Source organism: Ranitomeya imitator, chromosome 4 (assembly GCF_032444005.1).
Source record: "Ranitomeya imitator isolate aRanImi1 chromosome 4, aRanImi1.pri, whole genome shotgun sequence".
NCBI lineage: Eukaryota > Metazoa > Chordata > Amphibia > Anura > Dendrobatidae > Ranitomeya > Ranitomeya imitator.
This window is the reverse complement of record NC_091285.1, coordinates 578,678,915-578,699,350: the sequence shown is the minus strand read 5'-3', so window position 1 is coordinate 578,699,350 and position 20,436 is coordinate 578,678,915. Positions and strand designations below refer to the sequence as shown.

The window sequence follows — 20,436 nt, the reverse complement described above, 5'->3', positions numbered from 1 at the left end:
TCAGCTGTGTCCAAAACTGAGGTTTATTTTTAGCCAAGGATGTAGCATCAATGCCCCTCAAAGGAATAGGTTTCTGCAAAGGCTGCAAGGGGAAACCACAACGTCTGGCAAATTCTAAGTCCATTAAGTTCAGAGCGGCGCCTGAATCCACAAATGCCATGACAGAAAATGATGATAATGAGCAGATCAAAGTCACAGATAACAGAAATTTAGGTTGTATAGTACTGATGGTAACAGAACTAGCGATTCTCTTTGTACGCTTAGGGCAATCAGAAATAACATGAGCAGAATCGCCGCAGTAAAAACACAACCTATTCTGACGTCTGAATCTTTGACGTTCAGCTCTAGACAAAATCCTATCACACTGCATAGGCTCAGGGCTCCGCTCAGAGGACAACGCCATAGTGTGCACAACTCTGCGCTCGCGCAAGCGCCGATCAATCTGAATGGCCAGAGACATAGAATCACTCAGACCAGCAGGCGTGGGGAACCCCACCATAACATCTTTAACGGATTCAGAAAGACCCTTTCTGAAAATTGCTGCCAAGGGATCCTCATTCCATTTAGTCAGTACAGACCATTTTCTAAATTTCTGGCAATACGATTCTGCCGCTTCTTGGCCTTGACACAGGGCCAACAAGATTTTCTCAGCCTTATCCACAGAATTAGGCTCATCATACAACAACCCCAATGCCTGAAAGAATCAACATTAAGCAAAGCAGGATTGCCAGTTTCCAGGGAAAATGCCCAATCCTGTGGGTCTCCACGCAGCAGAGATATGATGATTTTAACCTGCTGAATAGGATCACCAGAAGACCAGGGTCTTAATGCAAAAAACAGTTTACAGTTATTTTTGAAACTCAAAAATTTGGATCTGTCACCAAAGAATAAATCAGGAGTGGGAATCTTAGGTTCTAAGGCAGGAGTCTGAACAATATAATCTGAAATACCCTGTACCCTAGCAGCAAGCTGATCCACCCGAGAAACTAACTCCTGAACATTCATGTTAATACTAGATTCCATAGCCACCCAGAGATTAAGAGGGAGGAACAGGCTAAGGAAAAAAAAATGGCTCAAAACCTTCCCTCCCTTCTTCTGAGATGCAATTAACTCATTGTTGGCCAGTTGTACTGTTATGATCTTGTGGCCTAGGAGCAGCATGAGACGGACTCTGGAGAAGGTGGTCCCTGTACTGACCGCAAACCCTGAACCTAGCAGCGCAACTAGAAGTAGCCGTGGGGGGTACCTAACACTCCCTAGACCCCTCGACACAGCCTAAGATCTAACTTCCCCTAAAGACAGAAACAGGAAACCTATCTTGCCTCAGAGAAAATCCCCAAAGAATAGATAGCCCTCCACAAATATTGACTGTGAGAGGAGAGGGAAATAACATACGCAGATATGAAATCAGATTTTAGCATAGGAGGCCATACTAGCTAAAAAGAAAGAATAGAACAGAGTACTATGCGGTCAGTATTAAAACACTAGAAAATATCCACCACAGAAAATACAAATCACCACATCTGACTAAAGACATGGAGGTTATATCTGCATCTCCAGAGACACAGCCTGGCTGCAAAAAAACCCTTCACAGACAAAGCTGGACAAGGCAAAAACGTAAATATGCACAGAACTATAAGGTCCACAGCAGGTGGACAGCAAAAACAAAGCCAGGACTTATCTTTGTAGAAAAGCACAGCAAACTGGAGAGACCAGCAGGGAAGTGAATCCTCCAAAAACAATGGACAACTGGCAGGGACTAAAGAGTCCTGCAAAGCTATATACCCCAGTCAGTTTTGCAATTAGTAGATACACCTGTCCAATCCTGCAGTCCAGACACAACTGCATTACCCTCTACAACCACCGGAGGGAGCCCAAAAGCTGAATTCACAACAGCTCCACTCCCAACACCATGGGAGCCTATACACATTAGATGAAAGTTCAAGGAAAAGGTTGATTTCAGCCATAAGGGATTATACGTCCTTTCAACTGACGAGCGAGTGTTTGTGATTGTTCACAACACTGGTTGGGCACATTGGATTTTTTGTCAGCCAATGATCAGTACTGGCTGCATCAGAAGAAAAAAATCAAATATCGGCCAATGTAATGTGTGCAGCATTTATTTTTGTGTAGGAGCACTGTCAAGCAGCAAATTAAAGGACTATCGGGAGCGGGAGTAGCAGCAAGATGGGGAGGCTTTGTGCAGTGATTAGTCATGAATGAAAGTCATCATAGTGGTCTGGGCAGGATAGAAAGTAAAAGATTTAAAAAAAATAGATTAATGCCCCTGGCTGCATTGATGGATAATTTTAAATACTCAACAATGCAGCTTTTCACATGTAAAGCACCATGGAATAAATGGCGCTATAAAAAAATGTATAATAATGATAATGCAGCTTAACGCTGGGACTAAATGTGTTGCGTGACACTGATATCGCAACTACACATTGTTACATTGGATGTAATGATTTTCTACGTTCTTGTGTCGTAACCTGTGACAGAGTTGCAAATGTTTCCGAATGTGTTGGATTTTCTGTCACTGGCCACAAGTCACACACGACAATCTTATCACAGACTTCAATGCAAGCTCTAAAATAGTCGTGCGACAACAAGTTGCACAAATTTTTTAAAAACTGTTCAGAGATTTGCTGATGTCCGACACATGACATCATGTAGCTCCAGCCTAAACTATCAATAGGTAGTGGCCAGCAAGTGACCTGCACTATTATTATTATTATGCTACCTGAGGTAGCGCCCTAAGATTGCTAGTTGCGCACTACACAGGCATTTTGTTCTATCACTTTTTCAGAATTCTCTCAATCATAACATTCAGACCCTGCAATGTTAGAATTCGTCACAGGTAAATGGCCCGTGTCACATAAAGTGTTCCTTTATCTTGCAGTCCATCGCTGTTGAAGGATATGAGACAGGAGAACATGCACCAGGCCTAAAGCTAAGAGGAACTGGAGTATATAAGGCAGCCCATTACCTCATTAAGGTTCGTCACTGACTGTGTATTACTATATTACCCAAAGATAAAAGGCTAGAAAGAAATACATGAAAACCACCATATATATATATATATATATTATGTTAGCTGAAATCATTGTGTCTGTCACCACCTTATGCGGCTTTCATAGGAGGCAGAATAATGGTGGTGACAGATTGCATTTAATTACACATAAGTCATATGGAAGACATTCATATACATTTACATACTGTATACAATGAAAATAATTTAAGATCAAAATTATAGACTATGCCTTGAGCCTCTTTTAACCACATCTTTATATATTGCAGGCACATGCTAGAGTTTGGCACAGTTATGACAAACATTGGCGCAGCAAGCAGAAAGGTATGAACCATTTACGTTACACTAAAAATTAACTGGTATGTTCTCACTAAATTACATAATATCCAAAGACACTCAAAAGACATACTGATAGGGAATGTAGATTATGAGCCCCAATGGAGACAGTGCCAATAATGTCTGTAATGCGCTGTGGAATTAATGGAGCTATATAAATGAGTAAAATCAATCAATCAATATTTTGGTTAATAGAGCAGTAAGAGATGGTGAAAGGCATAGATAATTTTTTTTATTAGGGACGCCCTACTTTGACAACCACATTGAAAAACTGGGGATTAAGCAGCATATCACTAGTAAGCAAACTTTCAAATCATTGTTCCCCGATTCTTGGCTTGTTTTAATGAACTTTTATTTATAGTTATTGGTGATTATTGGAGGCACAAGTACTCTATTCCTTAAAGCAAACGTGTCAGCAGGATTTTGCTAAGTAAACTGCAGTGTCAGGTTGGGGCTGTTGCACTGATTAAAATGATACCTTGGGTGAAGAAATCCATCTTGTGGTTCTTGTGTAATCAGTGTTAGACGTTTTCAGTTAATGATATGTCCGTGCTCCGGGGCCGGACTGTAGGCAGAGTCTTATCTTCCTGCTCTAAGCCAGAGAAACCAAGGAAAGACTTGTCCATAGGCTGCCCCGAAAAACAGTCTGTCTCTATTATGAGGAACATGTTTGCGGCTGCAACACTCAGACCCCCACAATACGACTGGTCAAAACATAGACCTCAAAGCCCATTCATTAATATACAGTCATGGGCGAAAGTGTTGACACTCTTGAGATTGTTCCAAAAAATGAAGTATTTCTCCCATAAAATTATTGCAATTACACATGTTTCGTTATACACATGTTTATTTAATTTGTGTGTATTGGAACAACACACACACAAAAAAAAAACAATAAAAAAAGGAAATTGGAAATAAATCATTTCACACAAAACCCCCAAAGTGGGCCAGACAAAATTGTTGGCACCTTTCCAAAATTGTAGGTAGACAACTGTTTCAAGCATGTGATGCTTGTTCAAACTCATCTGTGGCAAGTAACAGGTGGGGCAATATGAAAATCACAAATGAAACCAGATAAAAAGGGAAGAAATTTAATCAATCTTTGCATTGTGTGGCTCTATAATTAAGAGTTAAGATGTGCAGCAGTCAGGTGATTAATAAACGGGACATCATCCCATGGGATGTAATAATGTCCTGTCAATTAGACACCTGACCGCAGCCACTGGCTGATTCAGTCAAGCAACTGACCAGCAGTCATCTCTTTCAGTATTGACGGGGATCACCAAGGCAGCTAGGATGCAGATTTGGGTGCTTACTAGCATTTAATTTTTAAAAAATTATGGGTAAACAATTTTGTATCAAGCATGTGATGCTCATTCAAACTCACCTGTGTCAAGTAAAATGTGTGGGCAATATGAAAATCACACCTGAAACCAGATAAAAAGGGGAAAAAGTTGACTCAATCTTTACATTGTGTGTCTGTGTGTGCCACAGTAAGCATGGAGAACAGAAAGAGAAGGGATCTGTCTGAGAACCAAAATGTTTTAAATATATCAACAATCTCAAGATTACTAGTGTATCTCCAGAGATCTTGGTGTTCCTTTGTCCATGGTGCGGAACATAATCAAGAAGCTTACAACCCTTGGCACTGTACCTAATCTGCCTGGACATGGAAGGTAGAGAAAAGAAGGGTTACGATGCAGGATAGTCCCGATGGTGGATAAGTAGCCCAAACAAAGTTCCAAAGAAATTCAAGCTGCCATGCAGGCTTAGTGTACATCAGTGTCAGCATAAACTATCTGATGACATGTTAATGAAATGAATCGCTATGGCAGGAGACCCAGGAGGACCCCACTGCTGACACTGAGACATAAAAAAGCTAGACTGCAGTTTGCCAAAATGTAGGTGAGTTAACCAAAATCCTTGTTGCCAGATGAGATCAAGATATAGCTTTTTGGTAAAGCACATTCTCATTCTATCAAAAACAGAATGAGGCCTACAAAGAAATATGGCCTATAGTCAAATACGGTGGACGTTCAAAGATGTTTTAGAGTTGTTTTGCTGCCTCTGGCACTGGATGCCTTCACATGTGCAAAGCATCATGAAATATGAAGATTACAAAAGAATTTTGAGTCACAATGTAGTGCACAATGTCAGAAAGCTGGGTTTGCATCCTAGGTCATGGGTCTTCCAGCAGGTCAATGACCCCAAACATACATCGAGAAGCACCCAGAAATGGATGGAAACAAAGCGCTGGAGAGTTCAGAAGTGGCTAGCAATCTGGATCTAAATCCCATTGAACACCTGTGAAGAGATCTTAAAATTGCTGTTGGGAGAAGGCACCTTCAAATATGAGAGACCTGGAGCAATTTGCAAAATCAGAGTTGTCCAAAATTCCAGTTGAGAGGTGTAAGAAGCTTGTTGAGGGTTATAGGAAGCAATGTATTCCAAAGGGTGTGGAACTGAATATTAAGTTGAGGGTGGCAGCAATTTTGTCTGGCCCATTTTGTGGATTTTGAGTGAAATTATGTCCAATTTGCATTTTTTTCCTCTTTTTCGTGTTATTCCAATACACACAAACAAAATAAATGTGTATTACAAAACGTATAATTGCAATAATTTTCCGTGAGAAATATTTCATTTTCTGGAACAATTTCATGGTTGCCAACACTTTCGGCTATGACTATAAAGTTGGAAACAATATACATTGCCTTGCCTATTTGTATTATTATGTTGTTTCCACAATTATAAACATTTATCAAACGGAATATACAGTATGTAATATATAAAATGTAGAAAAATGCAGACCGTATTGCCCAATAAAAACAGTCCATCAGCATCCCCATTAACAGTCTCACTTCCACATCTGCATCTCAGCTTCTATCACTAACCACTTCTCTAGGCCTCTCACAGCTCTCAACCTCTGAAACACACAAAGACGGTAACACCCTGGACCTGGTTTTCACCCAGCTCTCCTCAATCTCCTACCTAGATAACTCACCGCTTCCCCTCTCTGACCACAACATTCTCTCCTTCACACTCACAAATCCTCGCTCACCCGAGCACCCTCCTACCTACCAGTCAGAAATCTACAAGCCATTAACCTTCATACACTTTCAGACTCCCTACACTCATCGTTGTCCCCAATCTCTTTCTTTTTCCTGTCCTGATCTGGCTGTACATCACTTCAATGACACTCTCAGAAGCACCATTCACCAAGTAGCTCCCCTCACCCTCAGAACCTCCAAACACAGAGTGAAACAGCCCCGGCTCACATCACAAACCCGATTTCTCCAGCGATGCTCTAGGAGTGCTGAACGCTTATGGAGGAAAACACGCACACCAGAAGACTTCATACACTTCAAATTTATGTTAAGGACCTATAACTCTGCCCTTCACCTCGCCAAACAGACCTACTACACCACCCTGATCTCCTCACTAGCCAACAACCCCAAGAAACTTTTTGACACCTTTCACTCCCTCCTGAGGCCAAAAGCACAAGCCCCTATCACAGACATTTGTGCTGATGACCTGGCCTCCCACTTTATAGAGAAAATAGACAATATCTGTCAGGAAATCCACTCCTAATCACCAAGTTCAGTGACTCCCATCCCTCCCTGCATTTCCTCTGGCTCACTCTCCACATTCGATCTCATCACAGAAGAAGTCTCCAGGCTTCTATCCTCTTCTCGTCCGACTACATGCACTACCGACCCCATTCCCTCACACCTCCTCCAATCTCTCTCTCCAGTCGTCACAACTCACCTAACTACAATCTTTAATCTCTCCCTCTCCTCTGGCATTTCCCCTCCTCCTTCAAACACTATCATTACTCCATTACTAAAGAAACTCACCCTCGACCCATCCTGCACAAACAACTACAGACCAGTCTCCAATCTCCCCTTCATCTCTAAACTCTTGGAGCGCCTGATATACTCCCGCCTTACCCGTTACCTCTCCACTCACTCCCTCCTAGACCCTTCACAGTCCGGTTTCCGCCCCCTACACTCGACAGAAACTGCACTCATCAAAGTGACCAATGACCTTCTGACAGCAAAATGTAACGGTGACCACTCTCTGCTCATTCTTCTCGATCTTTCTGCAGCTTTCAACACTGTTGACCACCCTCTCCTACTCTCTAGACTCCAGTCACTAGGCATTAAGGACACTGCTCTCTCCTGGTTCTCCTCCTTTCTGACCACTTCTTCAGTGTTCTGTTCTCTGGCTCCACTTCATCTTCTCTTCCTCTCACTGTTGGGGTACCTCAAGGCTCAGTCCTTGGCCCCCTTCTCTTCTCTCTCTACACGGCCCCAATTGGACAGACCATCAGCAGATTTGGCTTTCAGTACCATCTTTATGCTGATGACACACAACTATACATATCCTCCCCTGACCTTACCCCTGCTGTACTACAGAACGCCACTGACTGTCTGTCTGCAGTCTCCAACATCATGTATGCTTTCTATCTGAAACTCAACCTCTCAAAAACTGAACTTCTTCTGCTCCCGCCATCTACTAACCTCCCTAAATCTGACATTTCCCTCTCCATGGGTGGCATCATAACACCACCCAGGCAGCAGGCGCGCTGTCTGGGTGTTGTTTGACTCCGATTTCTCCTTCACCTCCCATATACAATCTCTTGCCCGCTCGTGCCGCGTACACCTAAAGAACATCTCTAGAATCCGCCCTTTTCTCACCATGGAAACAACAAAAACCCTCAGTCGCCCTGATCGACTCCCGCCTGGACTACTGTAACGCTCTATTAATTGGCCTCCCCCTCACTCGACTTTTCCCCTCTCCAGTTCATCCTTAATGCAGCAGCCAGGGTTGTCCATCTGGCTAATCATTACTCGGACACGTCCGCTCTTCGCCAGTCGTTACACTGGCTGCCCATTCATTACAGGATACAATTCAAAGTACTTGTTCTCACCCACAAAGCTCTCCACAGTGCGGCACCCCCTTACATCTCCTCCCTCATTTCTGTCTATCGGCCTAACCAACCGCTGCGCTCTGCAAATGACTTTCGACTAACCTCTGCACTAATCCGTTCCTCCCACTCCAGACTTCTCCCGTGCTGCACCAATCCTCTGGAATGCTCTACCCCAAGATATTAGGACCATCCACAATTTGCATAGTTTTAGGCGCTCGCGCAAAACACATTTGTTCAGAGCGGCCTACCACGTTCACTAATCAAAGTCATTTTATGTTTGTGTGTGTGTGTGTAGCCCATTCACTATCTCCATCTATCCCCCACCCCCTGAAGATGGCTGGACCATCATTGTAAATACATCATTGTAAATACACACCTGTACTTTGTATCTCCCCCACCTCATTGTAGATTGTAAGCTCTCACGAGCAGGGTCGTCTTATTTCGCTTTAATTATTGTATTGTTAACGTTATTACTTATGACTGTTCTGTTTGAAACTGTTAAACTGTAAAGCGCTGCGGAATATGTTGGCACTATATAAAGATTATTATTATTCACTGCTTTGCATTTATTCTGTTTGCGCGTTCCCTCTTCTACAGGAATGATAGGGATCTCGCTGACTACAGAGTGGGGAGAGCCAGTAGATATCTCCAACCAGAAGGACATTGAAGCTGCTGAAAGATTTGTACAATTTAATTTTGGATGGTTTGCCAATCCTCTCTACAATGGAGACTACCCACAGATCATGAAAGAATATATAGGCAAGTGAGCCCATCAGTACGGGGCTTTAGACTGACAAAGTCCTATTGTTCTGTTGGTTCAAGTAGGAAACTGTTTATCAAGTATAAGCATTCCCACTGCCAAGTATGTATGATAAATCTCCTACTTTCAGGACAGAAGAGCATACAGCAGGGTCTGGGGATGTCAAGACTTCCTATATTAACCTCTCAAGAGAAGGCCTATGTTAAAGGTACAAGTGACTTTCTTGGGGTAGGTCACTTCACCACCAGATATATCACAAGCAGAAACTTCCCATCCACACAGGGGCCAAGTTACTTCACAGACAGAGATCTGACAGAGTTGGTGGACCCCAAGTGGCCTGAGCCAGAGTCAAAGTGGCTGTATTCTGTCCCATGGGGTTTCCGCAGACTGCTAAATTTTGTTAAGGTAATTTATGTTATTTCTTGACATCTCTAATGCAGTAAACATAATCCTTATTTTCAGCAATTTTTACGTAAAGGTCTAAAAAACAGGATTTTTTTCCCCCTACGGGCTACCTACAGTACATACTTTTTTTTTTTAAAGAAAATTAAATTCCTATAGGAATTTGGCATTTATTTCTTATAGAAGCTCAAAATGTAAAAAAAAAAATTAATGTTTTTAGCGTAGCGTAAGGCCAAATTACAGACCCATACACGTCTTGCAACAACCAACAAGGTCATTCTATATGCTTATAACATACGAAGTATATAAAATTGTGCCAGATGATGTAAATATTCTTGCCTCAAACCATTGCTTAGGATTGAATATCCTGCAGCAGGCAAGAGGCAGCACATGTAGTGCCCATGGCTCTACAGTACATACTGTAGGCACTTGGGAGATTAAATACGGCTCTATGCATATGGCCTCAAAGGGATTTTTTTCTGTTTCTCACCTCCGTTTGTTCAGTTTTCCATCATACTGTATCTGTTAATCTAGCACATTACATTCAATGGATGAATTTTATTGCAATAATTTTCTGTCAGACCCAATACGGAAACCCACTGGTGCTAGTAACAGAGAATGGAGTGTCAGAGAAAATGCAGTGTACCCAGCTATGTGATGAATGGAGAATACAGTACCTCAAAGGTTACATCAATGAGATGCTGAAAGGTGAGACAGCTATAGATGGATAGTGGAAATTTATTGTTCTACTATCTGTACTGCCCGGGTTAATAACTGCTGTTAGCAAAATAGAATGTGTTAACAAAAATTTATTCTGCACACAAAAACAACAAAACAAGTAGATAGAAATGTAATTATTAAAAGGCAAAAACTAAGCTAATAGAAGCATTTTACAACATATATTTCATCTTGTTTTCATGTCTGCAAGCCTCGCTTCCCTCTCCTCAGAAAGTTCATTGGCCCTTGAGGAAGCAGCTCTTGTTCTCTTGTCTGCAAGCCTCACTTCCCTCTGCTCAGAAAGTTCATTGACTCTTGAGGAAGCAGCTGCTGTTCTCATGTGTGTCAACCTTGTTTCTCAGTCTTCACATTTTTCATTGGCCCGTAATGCAGCTTTTCTTTTCGCATCAGCTGACATTCGTGCCATGGAATTCCTTTTCTTATGAGGCATTATTGTGGTAAAAATAGTCTGTAACTGGCAGTTTCTATATCCTCTCACATAGAGTTAATATGACTGACATCAGCCTTTCCACCAACGCACCCTAACTGACATGCTATTACCTCACACAAGCTTTGTTATACGGAGAATGTCCTTTGTTGCCTCAGATTAATTAACTGTAGCAAAATAGAATCTGAGCTGTGATTGGTTGCTATTGGCAGCCTGATAAATCCCCAGCCAACAGGAAGCCCTCCCCCCTGGCAGTATATATTAGCTCACACATACACATAATAGACAGGTCATGTGACTGTCAGCTGCCGTATTTCCTATATGGTACATTCGTTGCTCTTGTAGTTTGTCTGCTTATTAATCAGTTTTATTTTTGAAGGATAAAACCAAACTTGTGTGTGTTTTAGGGCGAGTTTCATGTGTCAAGTTGTGTGTTGAGTTGCGTTTGGCGGCGTGCATGTAGCGACTTTTGTGAGATGAGTTTTATGTGGCAACTTTTTTTGTGTGTCGAGTTGTATGTGACAGGTTAGTGTAGCAAGTTGTGTGCAGCAAGTTTTGCGTGTGGCGAGTTTTATGTGTGGTGCGTTTTGAGTATGTGCAAGTTTTGTGTGAGGCAACTTTTGCATGTGTTGCAACTTTTGTGCATGTGGCAATTTTTCCGCGTGTGCAAATTTTGCATGTGGCAAGTTTTCCACGAGGTAAGTTTTGCACGTGTGGCGAGTTTTGCATGTGACGAATTTTGCACGTGGCTAGTTTTGAGGGGCGACTTTTGTGTTTCAACCTTTATGTGGCGAGGTTGGTGTATGTGTGGTGAAATGTGTGCTGAGGGTGGTGTATGTGTTCAAGCAAGTGGTAGTGTGTGGCGCATTTTGTGTGTGTGTGTTCATATCCCCGTGTGTGGTGAGTATCCCATGTCGGGGCCCCACCTTAGCAACTGTACGGTATATACTCTTTGGTGCCATCGCTCTCATTCTTTAAGTCCCCCTTGTTCACATGACAGCTGTCAATTTGCCTCCAACACTTTTCCTTTCACTTTTCCCCCATTATGTAGATAGGGACAAAAATGTTTCGTGAATTGGAACGCGCGGGGTTAAAATTTCACCTCACAACATAGCCTATGACGCTCTCGGGGTCCAGACTGTGTGACTGTGCAAAATTTTGTGCCTGTAGCTGCGACGGTGCAGATGCCAATCCCGGACATACATACATACCGTACACACTTTATTTAATCGCATGAACATATATTTAAACATCATAAAAGAATAAATAACCGATAAAAAGTGATTGACATTCAGCTTTATATATTAGATATGCTGCATCGGACTGGATTTGTTTTCTCATTTTGACTCTCATAGTTGTGGTCTACCTATGATGTCAATTACAGGCCTCTCTCATCTTTTTAAGTGGGAGAACTTGCACAATTGGTGGCTGACTAAATACTTTTTCCCCCATTGTAACAATAAACAGAATAGATTGTTAAATTAATAAGATGATGCCTTTGTCTGTACATAGAGATTCAAGTATATAGTGCCAAGTACTGCTCATATATGAGGGGGGTGGCCCACCAGAGGATTCTCCTGTGGGCCAGTCCAAGCCAGTCTATATGTCTCCCAATTTTAGCATTGAAACTATATATTGTTCCTTATGCAAAACACATAATGCAGCATTTATCATGAACAAAAAAAAAACCCCATGCCACATACAGACGGAGTCGGCATGATGCCCAGGGACATAACAGACAAATACTGCAGCTAGTGCCATGCATGAGTCTATCATGTTACACAGTGAAAATGAAATTAAAAGTCAGAAACTTTATATAGTGAAAGTTGTGTCTCTTTGTGGCAGCTATAAATGATGGCGTTCACATCCAAGGATACACAGCTTGGTCGCTGCTCGATAAATTTGAGTGGGATGAAGGCTTCTCAGAAAGATTTGGACTCTACTATGTTGAATTTAAGAGCAAAAGCAAACCACGTTATCCAAAGGCATCTGTACATTTCTACAAAAAGATCATTCGAGCCAATGGATTTCCTAATTTCAGAGAGGTAAGCGTTTCTCCACTGCTCTAAAATTAAAATTTAGTCTGACCCATCACACACAGTTAAAGAGGTTGTCTCAAGTTCTTAACCCCTTCATGACCCAGGATATTTTCGTTTTTTTCGGTCCCTTCCTTCCCAGAGCTATAACTTTTTTGTTTTTCCGTCAATATGGCTATGGGAGGGCTTATTTTTTGCGAGACAAGTTGTACTTTTGAACAACATCATTGGTTTTAGCATGTCTTGTACTAGAAAACAGGAAAAAAATTCCAAGGGCGGTGAAATTGCAAAAAAAAAGTGCAATCCCACACTTTTTTGTTTGGCCTTTTTGCTTGGATCCCTAAATGCTAAAACTGACCTGCCATTTTGATTCTCCAGCTCATTACGAGTTCATAGACACCAAACATGTATAGGTTCTTTTTTATATAAGTGGTAAAAAAAATTCCAAACTTTGAAAAAAGAATAAAAAATTGCGCAATATTCCGATACCTGTAGTGTCTCCATTTTCCATGATCTTGGGTTGTATAAGGGCTTATTTTTTGCGTGCCGAGCTGATGTTTTTAATTATACCATTTTGGTGCATATACGTTCTTTTGATCACCAAAGGGGGGTGATTTGAACTTATATTTTTTCATATTTTTAAAAACTTTTTTTTCTTTTACTTTTGCCATGCTTCAACAGCCTTGGTGTGAGGAGATATTACTAGCAGCTAGGATTGGAAAAGAGTATGCAGATAATTCAGTGATTTGTGAGAGCATCTCTTGTGTTATATGGAGGGAGCAGATAGTTTTGAGCATTTTAAAGCAAACCTGTCACCAGGTTGGACCGATATGAGATAAGACCACCAACTTTCAGGCCTGATATATAGCATTCTATAATGTTGTATATCTGCCCACACACTTACCTGCAAGACAAAAAAAACCCTTTTATTATACTCACCTGTGGAGCAATCTGGTCGAGAGGTGTCGCTAGTCATGGTCCGGCGCCTCTTTTTCTTGTGATGCCGTCCTCCTTGTTACTTCGTGTGGATGACGTGTCCCTGTCATCCACAGTGTGTCCCCAGCATTGTATACCCACGCAGGTGTACTTCTCTGTCCTGACGAGCAAAGTACTGCAGTGCGGGAAAGTACAAAGAGCCATAAAACAGCTGACATCAACCCCAAACCTATTACCCCGCTTACCACAGCACCAGGGCAAGTGGGATGAGTAAGGCTAAGCGCCAGATTTGGTGCATCTTATGGATGTGCCATTTCTGGGGCAGCTGAGGGCTGATATTGTTAGCCTAGGAAGGGGGCCAATATTCCTGGCCCCTTCCCAGGCTATTAATATCAACCCACAGATGTCTGTTTAGCCTTTGCTGGTTAGAATTTATAGGGGGACCCTACGTTATATTTTTCATGGGGTCCCCCGTAAACTAACCAGTAAAGTGTAAAGTAAAGTTAATAGCCTGGGAACATTTTAGGATATTAGCCTCCTTCTCAATTAGTAACATCAGCCCCCAGCCGTGGGCTTTCCATCGGCTGGTTATTAAAGTTACACAAGGGGCCCATGACATTTAAAAAAATATATAATTTTACACACAATGGGTGCTGAATACAACTCCCATCATTGTCGCCCGGTTGCGCTGAACTCAGTGAGACCTGGTGACAATGATCCAAGCTGTCTTCAGCACCCGGCGCATGGGAACAGTACCGCTTTTTTCCAGGCGCTGGTACATGGCATACTGATGACACATGGATGTCATCCATGTGCGGGACGTTTTGCGTCCAGTGCTGCTGATAAAAAAAGGACATATCAGCGTTTTTTGCCCATGGACACAAGGTCCAGGGAAACACACTAACATGTGCGAAGACCCATTCAATTGAATGGGTCTACGTGTTTAAGTGTCTTCGATAGGTGTGAAAACGGGGGCCTAAATGTCATTTTTGTACACAGTGGATGTATACGTCAGGAGTATTCCCAGATATACATTTACAACATATTCCCAAACCTCCATGAACTCAGCTTATGCAAAGATTATCCTTTTGGTATAAGGCCGGGATCACACACAGCGAGATACGGCCAAGTCTCGCAGGTTAAAACCAAGCTCTGGCACCGGCACTCCGGAGCGGAGCGTGCGGCCGCACAGCAATACATGGAGCCGCATGCTCCGCTCTGGAGTGCCGTTGCCAGAGCTTGGTTTTAACCTGCGAGACTCGGCCGTATCTCGCTGTAGTGTGACTCCGGCCTAAGCCGAATAAGTATGTATATGTTAACATACTTTCCTTTATGCAGATGGATCACATATTAAGTTACTAAAATTTATTTTCTTCAGGTGGAAAACTGGCATCGAATCTCTACAGAGACATGTTCTACTACCAACCAACTCCTAGCGGAAGGTAAATCGATATGAGCTGTGTATGCAAGTGTGCAGTGACACTAATCTATAGTGTGAGGGGATAACTTAAAATAACGTGTCAAATTGGGGACCTTCTCTGTGCTATAGGAAAATGGCCATAGCACTCAGAGAAACAAGATCAGCAAAGTAGGATTTTTATTCCCCCAGCACCATGATTTTACTTTTATGGACTTTGTCAAGCCGAGACAATAAAATGTTGAAATATTGCTTTTTCATGTAGATGAGGAATAAAAAAAGTTCTACTTTTGCATTCCTGGTGAGCACTAGTATTTTCATATTTCTCTTCTGCACTAGGTCTACTAAAACTAAAGGGGTCCCGAATGCCCCACTGAGCTGTTTACGGAACGATCATAGCAGTGAAGGCAGAAAGCCGCCTACGTGCGACCCACATCCTATTAGACATTCATAGCAAATCCTATAGTTATTTTTAAAGGGTTTCTCATGAGAGATTTATGATATGTTTTCAAGTTCTGTAAAAATTGATGGTCTATTCTTATCTTAGGATAGGACTTCAATATCCGATTGAACATGCACCAAAAATTAGCTCACCGACAACTTGCATAGACATCTGCCTGGACCCAGACTTCTCAACATCAAACTTAGAAATAGTTGAGCAATGCAAAGATGATTCCACGAGGCTGACCTGCATGTTTCAGCAGGTTATGCCTTATTCATAATGGAATAAATGTTGAGTCTTATGGGAGCATCTCTGCATTGATGGACTCTAAGTTGGTATCAATATCAGGTTGGTATACGGTTAGACAGTTAGTACCTATATCGATTTCTGGGTGTAAAGAGGCAGGGGGTCTATGAGCTCAGTGGTTTCTGCATTGTTTAAATTACTCTGTGCATTTAGTAGCAGCTGTTTAGGGTATTGCAACTTTGTCCCAATCACTCGAATAGCAGACAAAGGACACAATAATGAGATAGAAGTGCTGGGATGATGAAAGTCAGACCGCTACCAATCCAAACATGTATAGGTATCAGGCTGAGTATCACTATAGATATTAGATTGACAACTGAACCCACCAAACTAGTTGACTCATCTCATGAGCATGGGTCTACACACAGTGTTTGTTTTCATGTCCTTTCAAAAACACGAGAAACCACTCAATACTTCAGTTTCCTGGTCCATAGTAAGACTTTGGGAAGAAGGGGATTTGGCTGTATGTGTGGGAATCTTATGCCTAATAAATTATGGAAAAGTCTAAAGAGACAAAGAACAAAGCCTCGATGATGACGACATTTAAAATACTGTTTGACCTCTGTAGTGTATGAATTGTATATTACTAATATTAATCACATCCATTAGACTTCATGTTTTGTTCTTTATTAATATTGCAAATCAGACACTGGATTCAAATATATAAAAACATCAGAAAATATGAACATTGTATTTCACGTAGAAAGAAAAATAATGTCAATTTCACGTAGAAAGAAAAATAATGTCAAGTCGAACTGGACAAACCATGGATACACATTTACATACATAACAATTCAGCTTTTCCAAACCACAAGATTCACTTCTGAGGCATGCTCTTCAAAATGTTGATATGAAGTTGGGGTAATTTATACATAAAATTATGTTTGTGTCTGCTCGAAAATAATTTTGCAAGATAAATATTCCTTGATAAATATTCCTTGATTGGGTGCTCACGGATCCTATTGTAACATTCCTTCTATGTGCAGTATGGAACAGTACTCCATATCCATATGAGACAAACCCTTCATAAGCCGCTACGTGCTCCTGTAGAAGATTAAAGGGAATCTGTCTGCAGGATTTCACACCCCAAACTATTTATGTCTGCATGCTGCATGTAGCTCTTTAAAGAAAAGTCCAGCAATACCATTACATGGTCAAGTCTGTTCCTCTGTTACTGAGAAATTGGTGTTTGAATCGATATGCTAATGAAGCTTAAGAACTATGGTAGACCTGAGGCCTCTGCACTAGGCGGAGAATAGAGCTGGAGTGACAGCCTCCTCTTGTCTAACAGACCCTAAGCTGTGTGACTTGAGGCAAATTAACTGTCAGTCAAACGGCGCTGAGCTGGGATAGAGCTGGAGCGAGGCTACAGACCTACCATGGTCCTTCAGCTTCATTTGCTTATTAATTCAAACACAGTTTTCTCAGTGCTGGAGGCCATGTGAAGGTATTGCTGGACTAGTCTTTGAAAGAGGTACATGTGGATAGAAATAGTTTGGGGTGTGAAATCTGTCTAACAGATTCTCTTCAAGACAAACAGAGAGGCAAGACACAACATTAGCCCTCTAGCAACGGGATAATTCTCATTAATACCAACATTGTTGAGTCCAATGCTATTTTATTAGATATATTCAAGGAATGTTTATTCAAGCAGGATGCTGCAATACCTTATCATTCTACAATGTCGCAGAGTACTGTGGACTAAGGTGCTACTACAGAAAAGTTAAAATGGTGGTGCTGTATGGAACAAATTAAAGCACAATGAAGTTTGGATGTAGAAATTTCTGCATTGTAATGGTTACCGATGCAAAGGATGCCCATCCATCACAGAAAATCCCTGTATGTAGATGGTTAAGATTTAGGGGCGCCTGTGTGAACACACAGCACCCCAAGCCTCGTGTCGTGGAGCTGTAACAACTTGGGATTGTCCAGGATTTTACGTCATCAGCTTTCCATGCTCACTCCACTTTTGTCTCTTTTCTTCTTGACAAAAAAAAAATCAGAGGAACAGAGGAATGCGGCTGCAAATTTACTGCGGCTAATTTATGGTAAGATGTGCTTTCAAAAACCCATATGATATATATGCCCTAAGTGAGAACTCGTCTTTGTACATACAAGAGATCTTGGTGGAAAATAGATTGTTACACCTGTTGGAATGTAATCTAGTGATATCCTCTGTTATAGCTTTCCCATGAGATAGGAGACACTGGAGCTTTCCATAGCATTACCATGTAAGCTCACACACGGTACAGACATGTTAAAGAGTGATACTGGCCATCCTGATTGTCAGTAAATATTCTATGTCTATCGCCATCTTGATCCAGGATCCCTTCACCTCCTATCATGCAAAATAATGTTATTACCGGAGGGAAAGTCATGGTGATACATTTATTAGGATGCTTTACATGTAAATCACATAGCAGTCTGGAATTTCTGATAAATATAACGACGAAAGCTTGCAGGGCTAGACCATCCAATACTTTGATGTTCATATTGTGGAATTTTCTCATCCTAGACCCACTGACCAGCCACATGGAGATGGTGACGGAGATTGTGGTGCCCACGGTCTGCACTCTGTGCATTCTCATCAGCGCTGTGCTCTTGATGATCCTCCTGCGCAGAAAGAAGTAGAACAAAGAACATGGTACACAGAAAATCACAATCTGATGAGTGCTGTCAACTCCGCCCAGAACAAGGACTTAAAGACTTCTTCATCTGGTTCTCTACTGAAGAAAGGGCATGGCGTGAGAAACGGAGCTTCTATGTGGCCTTCACAGAAGAGGACTGCGAGTATGTACACTTGTTGGGTAGTGACTTGTAGATTGTAGTTTTTCCCTATAGTTTATTGAGCTTATCAAATTAGGAAAGGAATCCGAAACAAAATTAATATATATGCCAAGAAGCAGCGCCCTTCCACAGACCAGAACATTGCCAAAAAGGTTTACAGCAAAAAACTTTGGGGCACAGGGATAGCAATGCTGAATGTTTTGTGTGCAGTTCATTGGACTGATCTTCATGATGTCGTAGACTGATGAAAAGCCTTTGGATGTGGACTATGGACAACGCTGCTGGTGTAATAGATACAGTGTGGAAAGAGTTTATTTTTCACAAGATGTGTTAATAAATCTACAGTAAAATGAATGGTGACATATCATTCTTTACAACTATACAGTTTCTCATTTCTAAGACTAAAAAAGAATAAAAATAAAGAGTGGTTGGTAAGTGATTCTGCAAAGTGTATTTAAAGGGAACCTGTTTGGTCCAATAACACAATTAACCTGCAGATATAGGTTTAATCTGCAGGTTAATAGTGTTCTAAGGAGGTGCGGCACCTAGGACAAAAAATTAACCCCATTTATCCAGACTCTCAGACATGCAGGCAATTACAGTCACCGCTCACAGAACTGACAACGGTGGTTGTAAGCATACGCGACACTGACTGACAGCTCGCTCTGCTCAGCTGGCTGTCAGTCACTGCCAGGGCGTACTTACAGCTGCTGTTCTCAGTGCTGTGAGCAGTGATTGGAAATACACTGGAAACGCCTGAGGACTGAAAGCCGACGGCTTCCAGCAGAAAAAGTTAATTTACGTCCTCGGATGGGCACCTCCATAACGTCATTAATCTGCAAATTAACCTTAGCGATATCAGACATGACAGATTCCATTTTATTGCCCATATTGCAATAACACAACAGTATGTCACATACAGAACAGAGCCAATACGGGACAATATGAAAGCAAAGTAATATGACCTTCCATAAAAATATCAGTCAATGGATTCAAATATTAGATTTGGCAAAGGTCTAATAGGTTCCCCATACCCATTAAAGTTGGCAAGCTCTTGAATTTAAGCCTAGATGGTCCCACCAAAGTTGAAAAGTGTTTGACGTTTTGGCGTTTTCACTCCACTTTTGGCCACGTCTGCAAAAGTGGACATGACTAGGGAGGGACAGGGGTGGAACAGGTCATGGAAATGTCTGTCCATCAAAACTAATCTAAAGTGGTGGCATCCCTGACTGGAGTAACATAACATTGCCGGTGAGGCACATGCCCCTGATGAGATGCGCCTAATCCATTAAGTAGCATGCGCCACTTCACGAAGACAGCGCATCTTATTCCTGCACGCCCCTCAAGACTGATGCACGAAACGCCAATCTGAAAAAAATTGGGGCCTTTTTTTTTAGTAAATGGTCAGCACATGAATGAGAAAGATGGTTGTGTGACTAAAGCCCTAGTTAGAACAAAGACATAACTAAATAACAGAGGACAGAAGACACCATTTACAAAGTAATATTGCAATGGTATTCGTGTGGTATTACCGGACTGTCCATTTTCACAAGAAGTGCACTTGACTGCAGCTGATCTGTGACTGGTAATACAGAATGTCTTCACTATCTCCGCTCATTGCCATGTCATTCTGGACATCTAGCAACAGAATAATAACATGGTATCAAATCAACTCCACAAGAAAACATGTTCATGAAAATAAGCGTTACCATGTATATACAGGCATAAGAGAATGTAAAGTGACTCTGTACGTAGACCGAACAGATGATAAAGAGGAACATTGGCTTCTAAATATGCCAGAAGTTTTTAATACACAGTAAATCTCAAATAAATGCAATACATTAATATCATGTTCATATTGTCTGTAGTTCTGCTGCTCCAAACCTTC

General features: G+C 41.6%; 2 protein-coding genes across 6 annotated transcripts in view; one reads left to right on the top strand and one right to left on the bottom strand.

Annotated features, from left to right (window-relative positions):
* The window catches only part of LCTL (lactase like), a 48,517-nt gene extending 29,615 nt beyond the window's left edge, over nucleotides 1–18,902 (top strand). For 2 of the 3 annotated variants that reach the window (XM_069766403.1, XM_069766404.1), the window contains 9 exons: nucleotides 2,903–2,998; nucleotides 3,301–3,355; nucleotides 8,895–9,056; nucleotides 9,188–9,462; nucleotides 10,041–10,167; nucleotides 12,470–12,669; nucleotides 14,975–15,038; nucleotides 17,765–17,809; nucleotides 18,277–18,535. In XM_069766403.1, coding sequence (XP_069622504.1) covers nucleotides 2,903–2,998; nucleotides 3,301–3,355; nucleotides 8,895–9,056; nucleotides 9,188–9,462; nucleotides 10,041–10,167; nucleotides 12,470–12,669; nucleotides 14,975–15,038; nucleotides 17,765–17,809; nucleotides 18,277–18,392 — 1,140 coding nt within the window. In that variant the 3' untranslated portion in view covers nucleotides 18,393–18,535. Of the gene's footprint in view, nucleotides 1–2,902; nucleotides 2,999–3,300; nucleotides 3,356–8,894; nucleotides 9,057–9,187; nucleotides 9,463–10,040; nucleotides 10,168–12,469; nucleotides 12,670–14,974; nucleotides 15,039–17,764; nucleotides 17,810–18,276 lie in introns of all 3 variants that reach the window. The other variant, XM_069766402.1, reaches the window with a different exon arrangement.
* ZWILCH (zwilch kinetochore protein) overlaps nucleotides 16,373–20,436 on the bottom strand; it is a 106,336-nt gene continuing 102,272 nt past the window's right edge. For all 3 annotated transcript variants that reach the window (XM_069766398.1, XM_069766401.1, XM_069766399.1), the window contains 2 exons: nucleotides 20,081–20,186; nucleotides 16,373–18,374 (listed from right to left, as the gene is read on the bottom strand). In XM_069766398.1, the coding sequence (XP_069622499.1) occupies nucleotides 20,095–20,186 (92 nt within the window). In that variant the 3' untranslated portion in view covers nucleotides 16,373–18,374; nucleotides 20,081–20,094. The remainder of the gene's footprint in view (nucleotides 18,375–20,080; nucleotides 20,187–20,436) is intronic.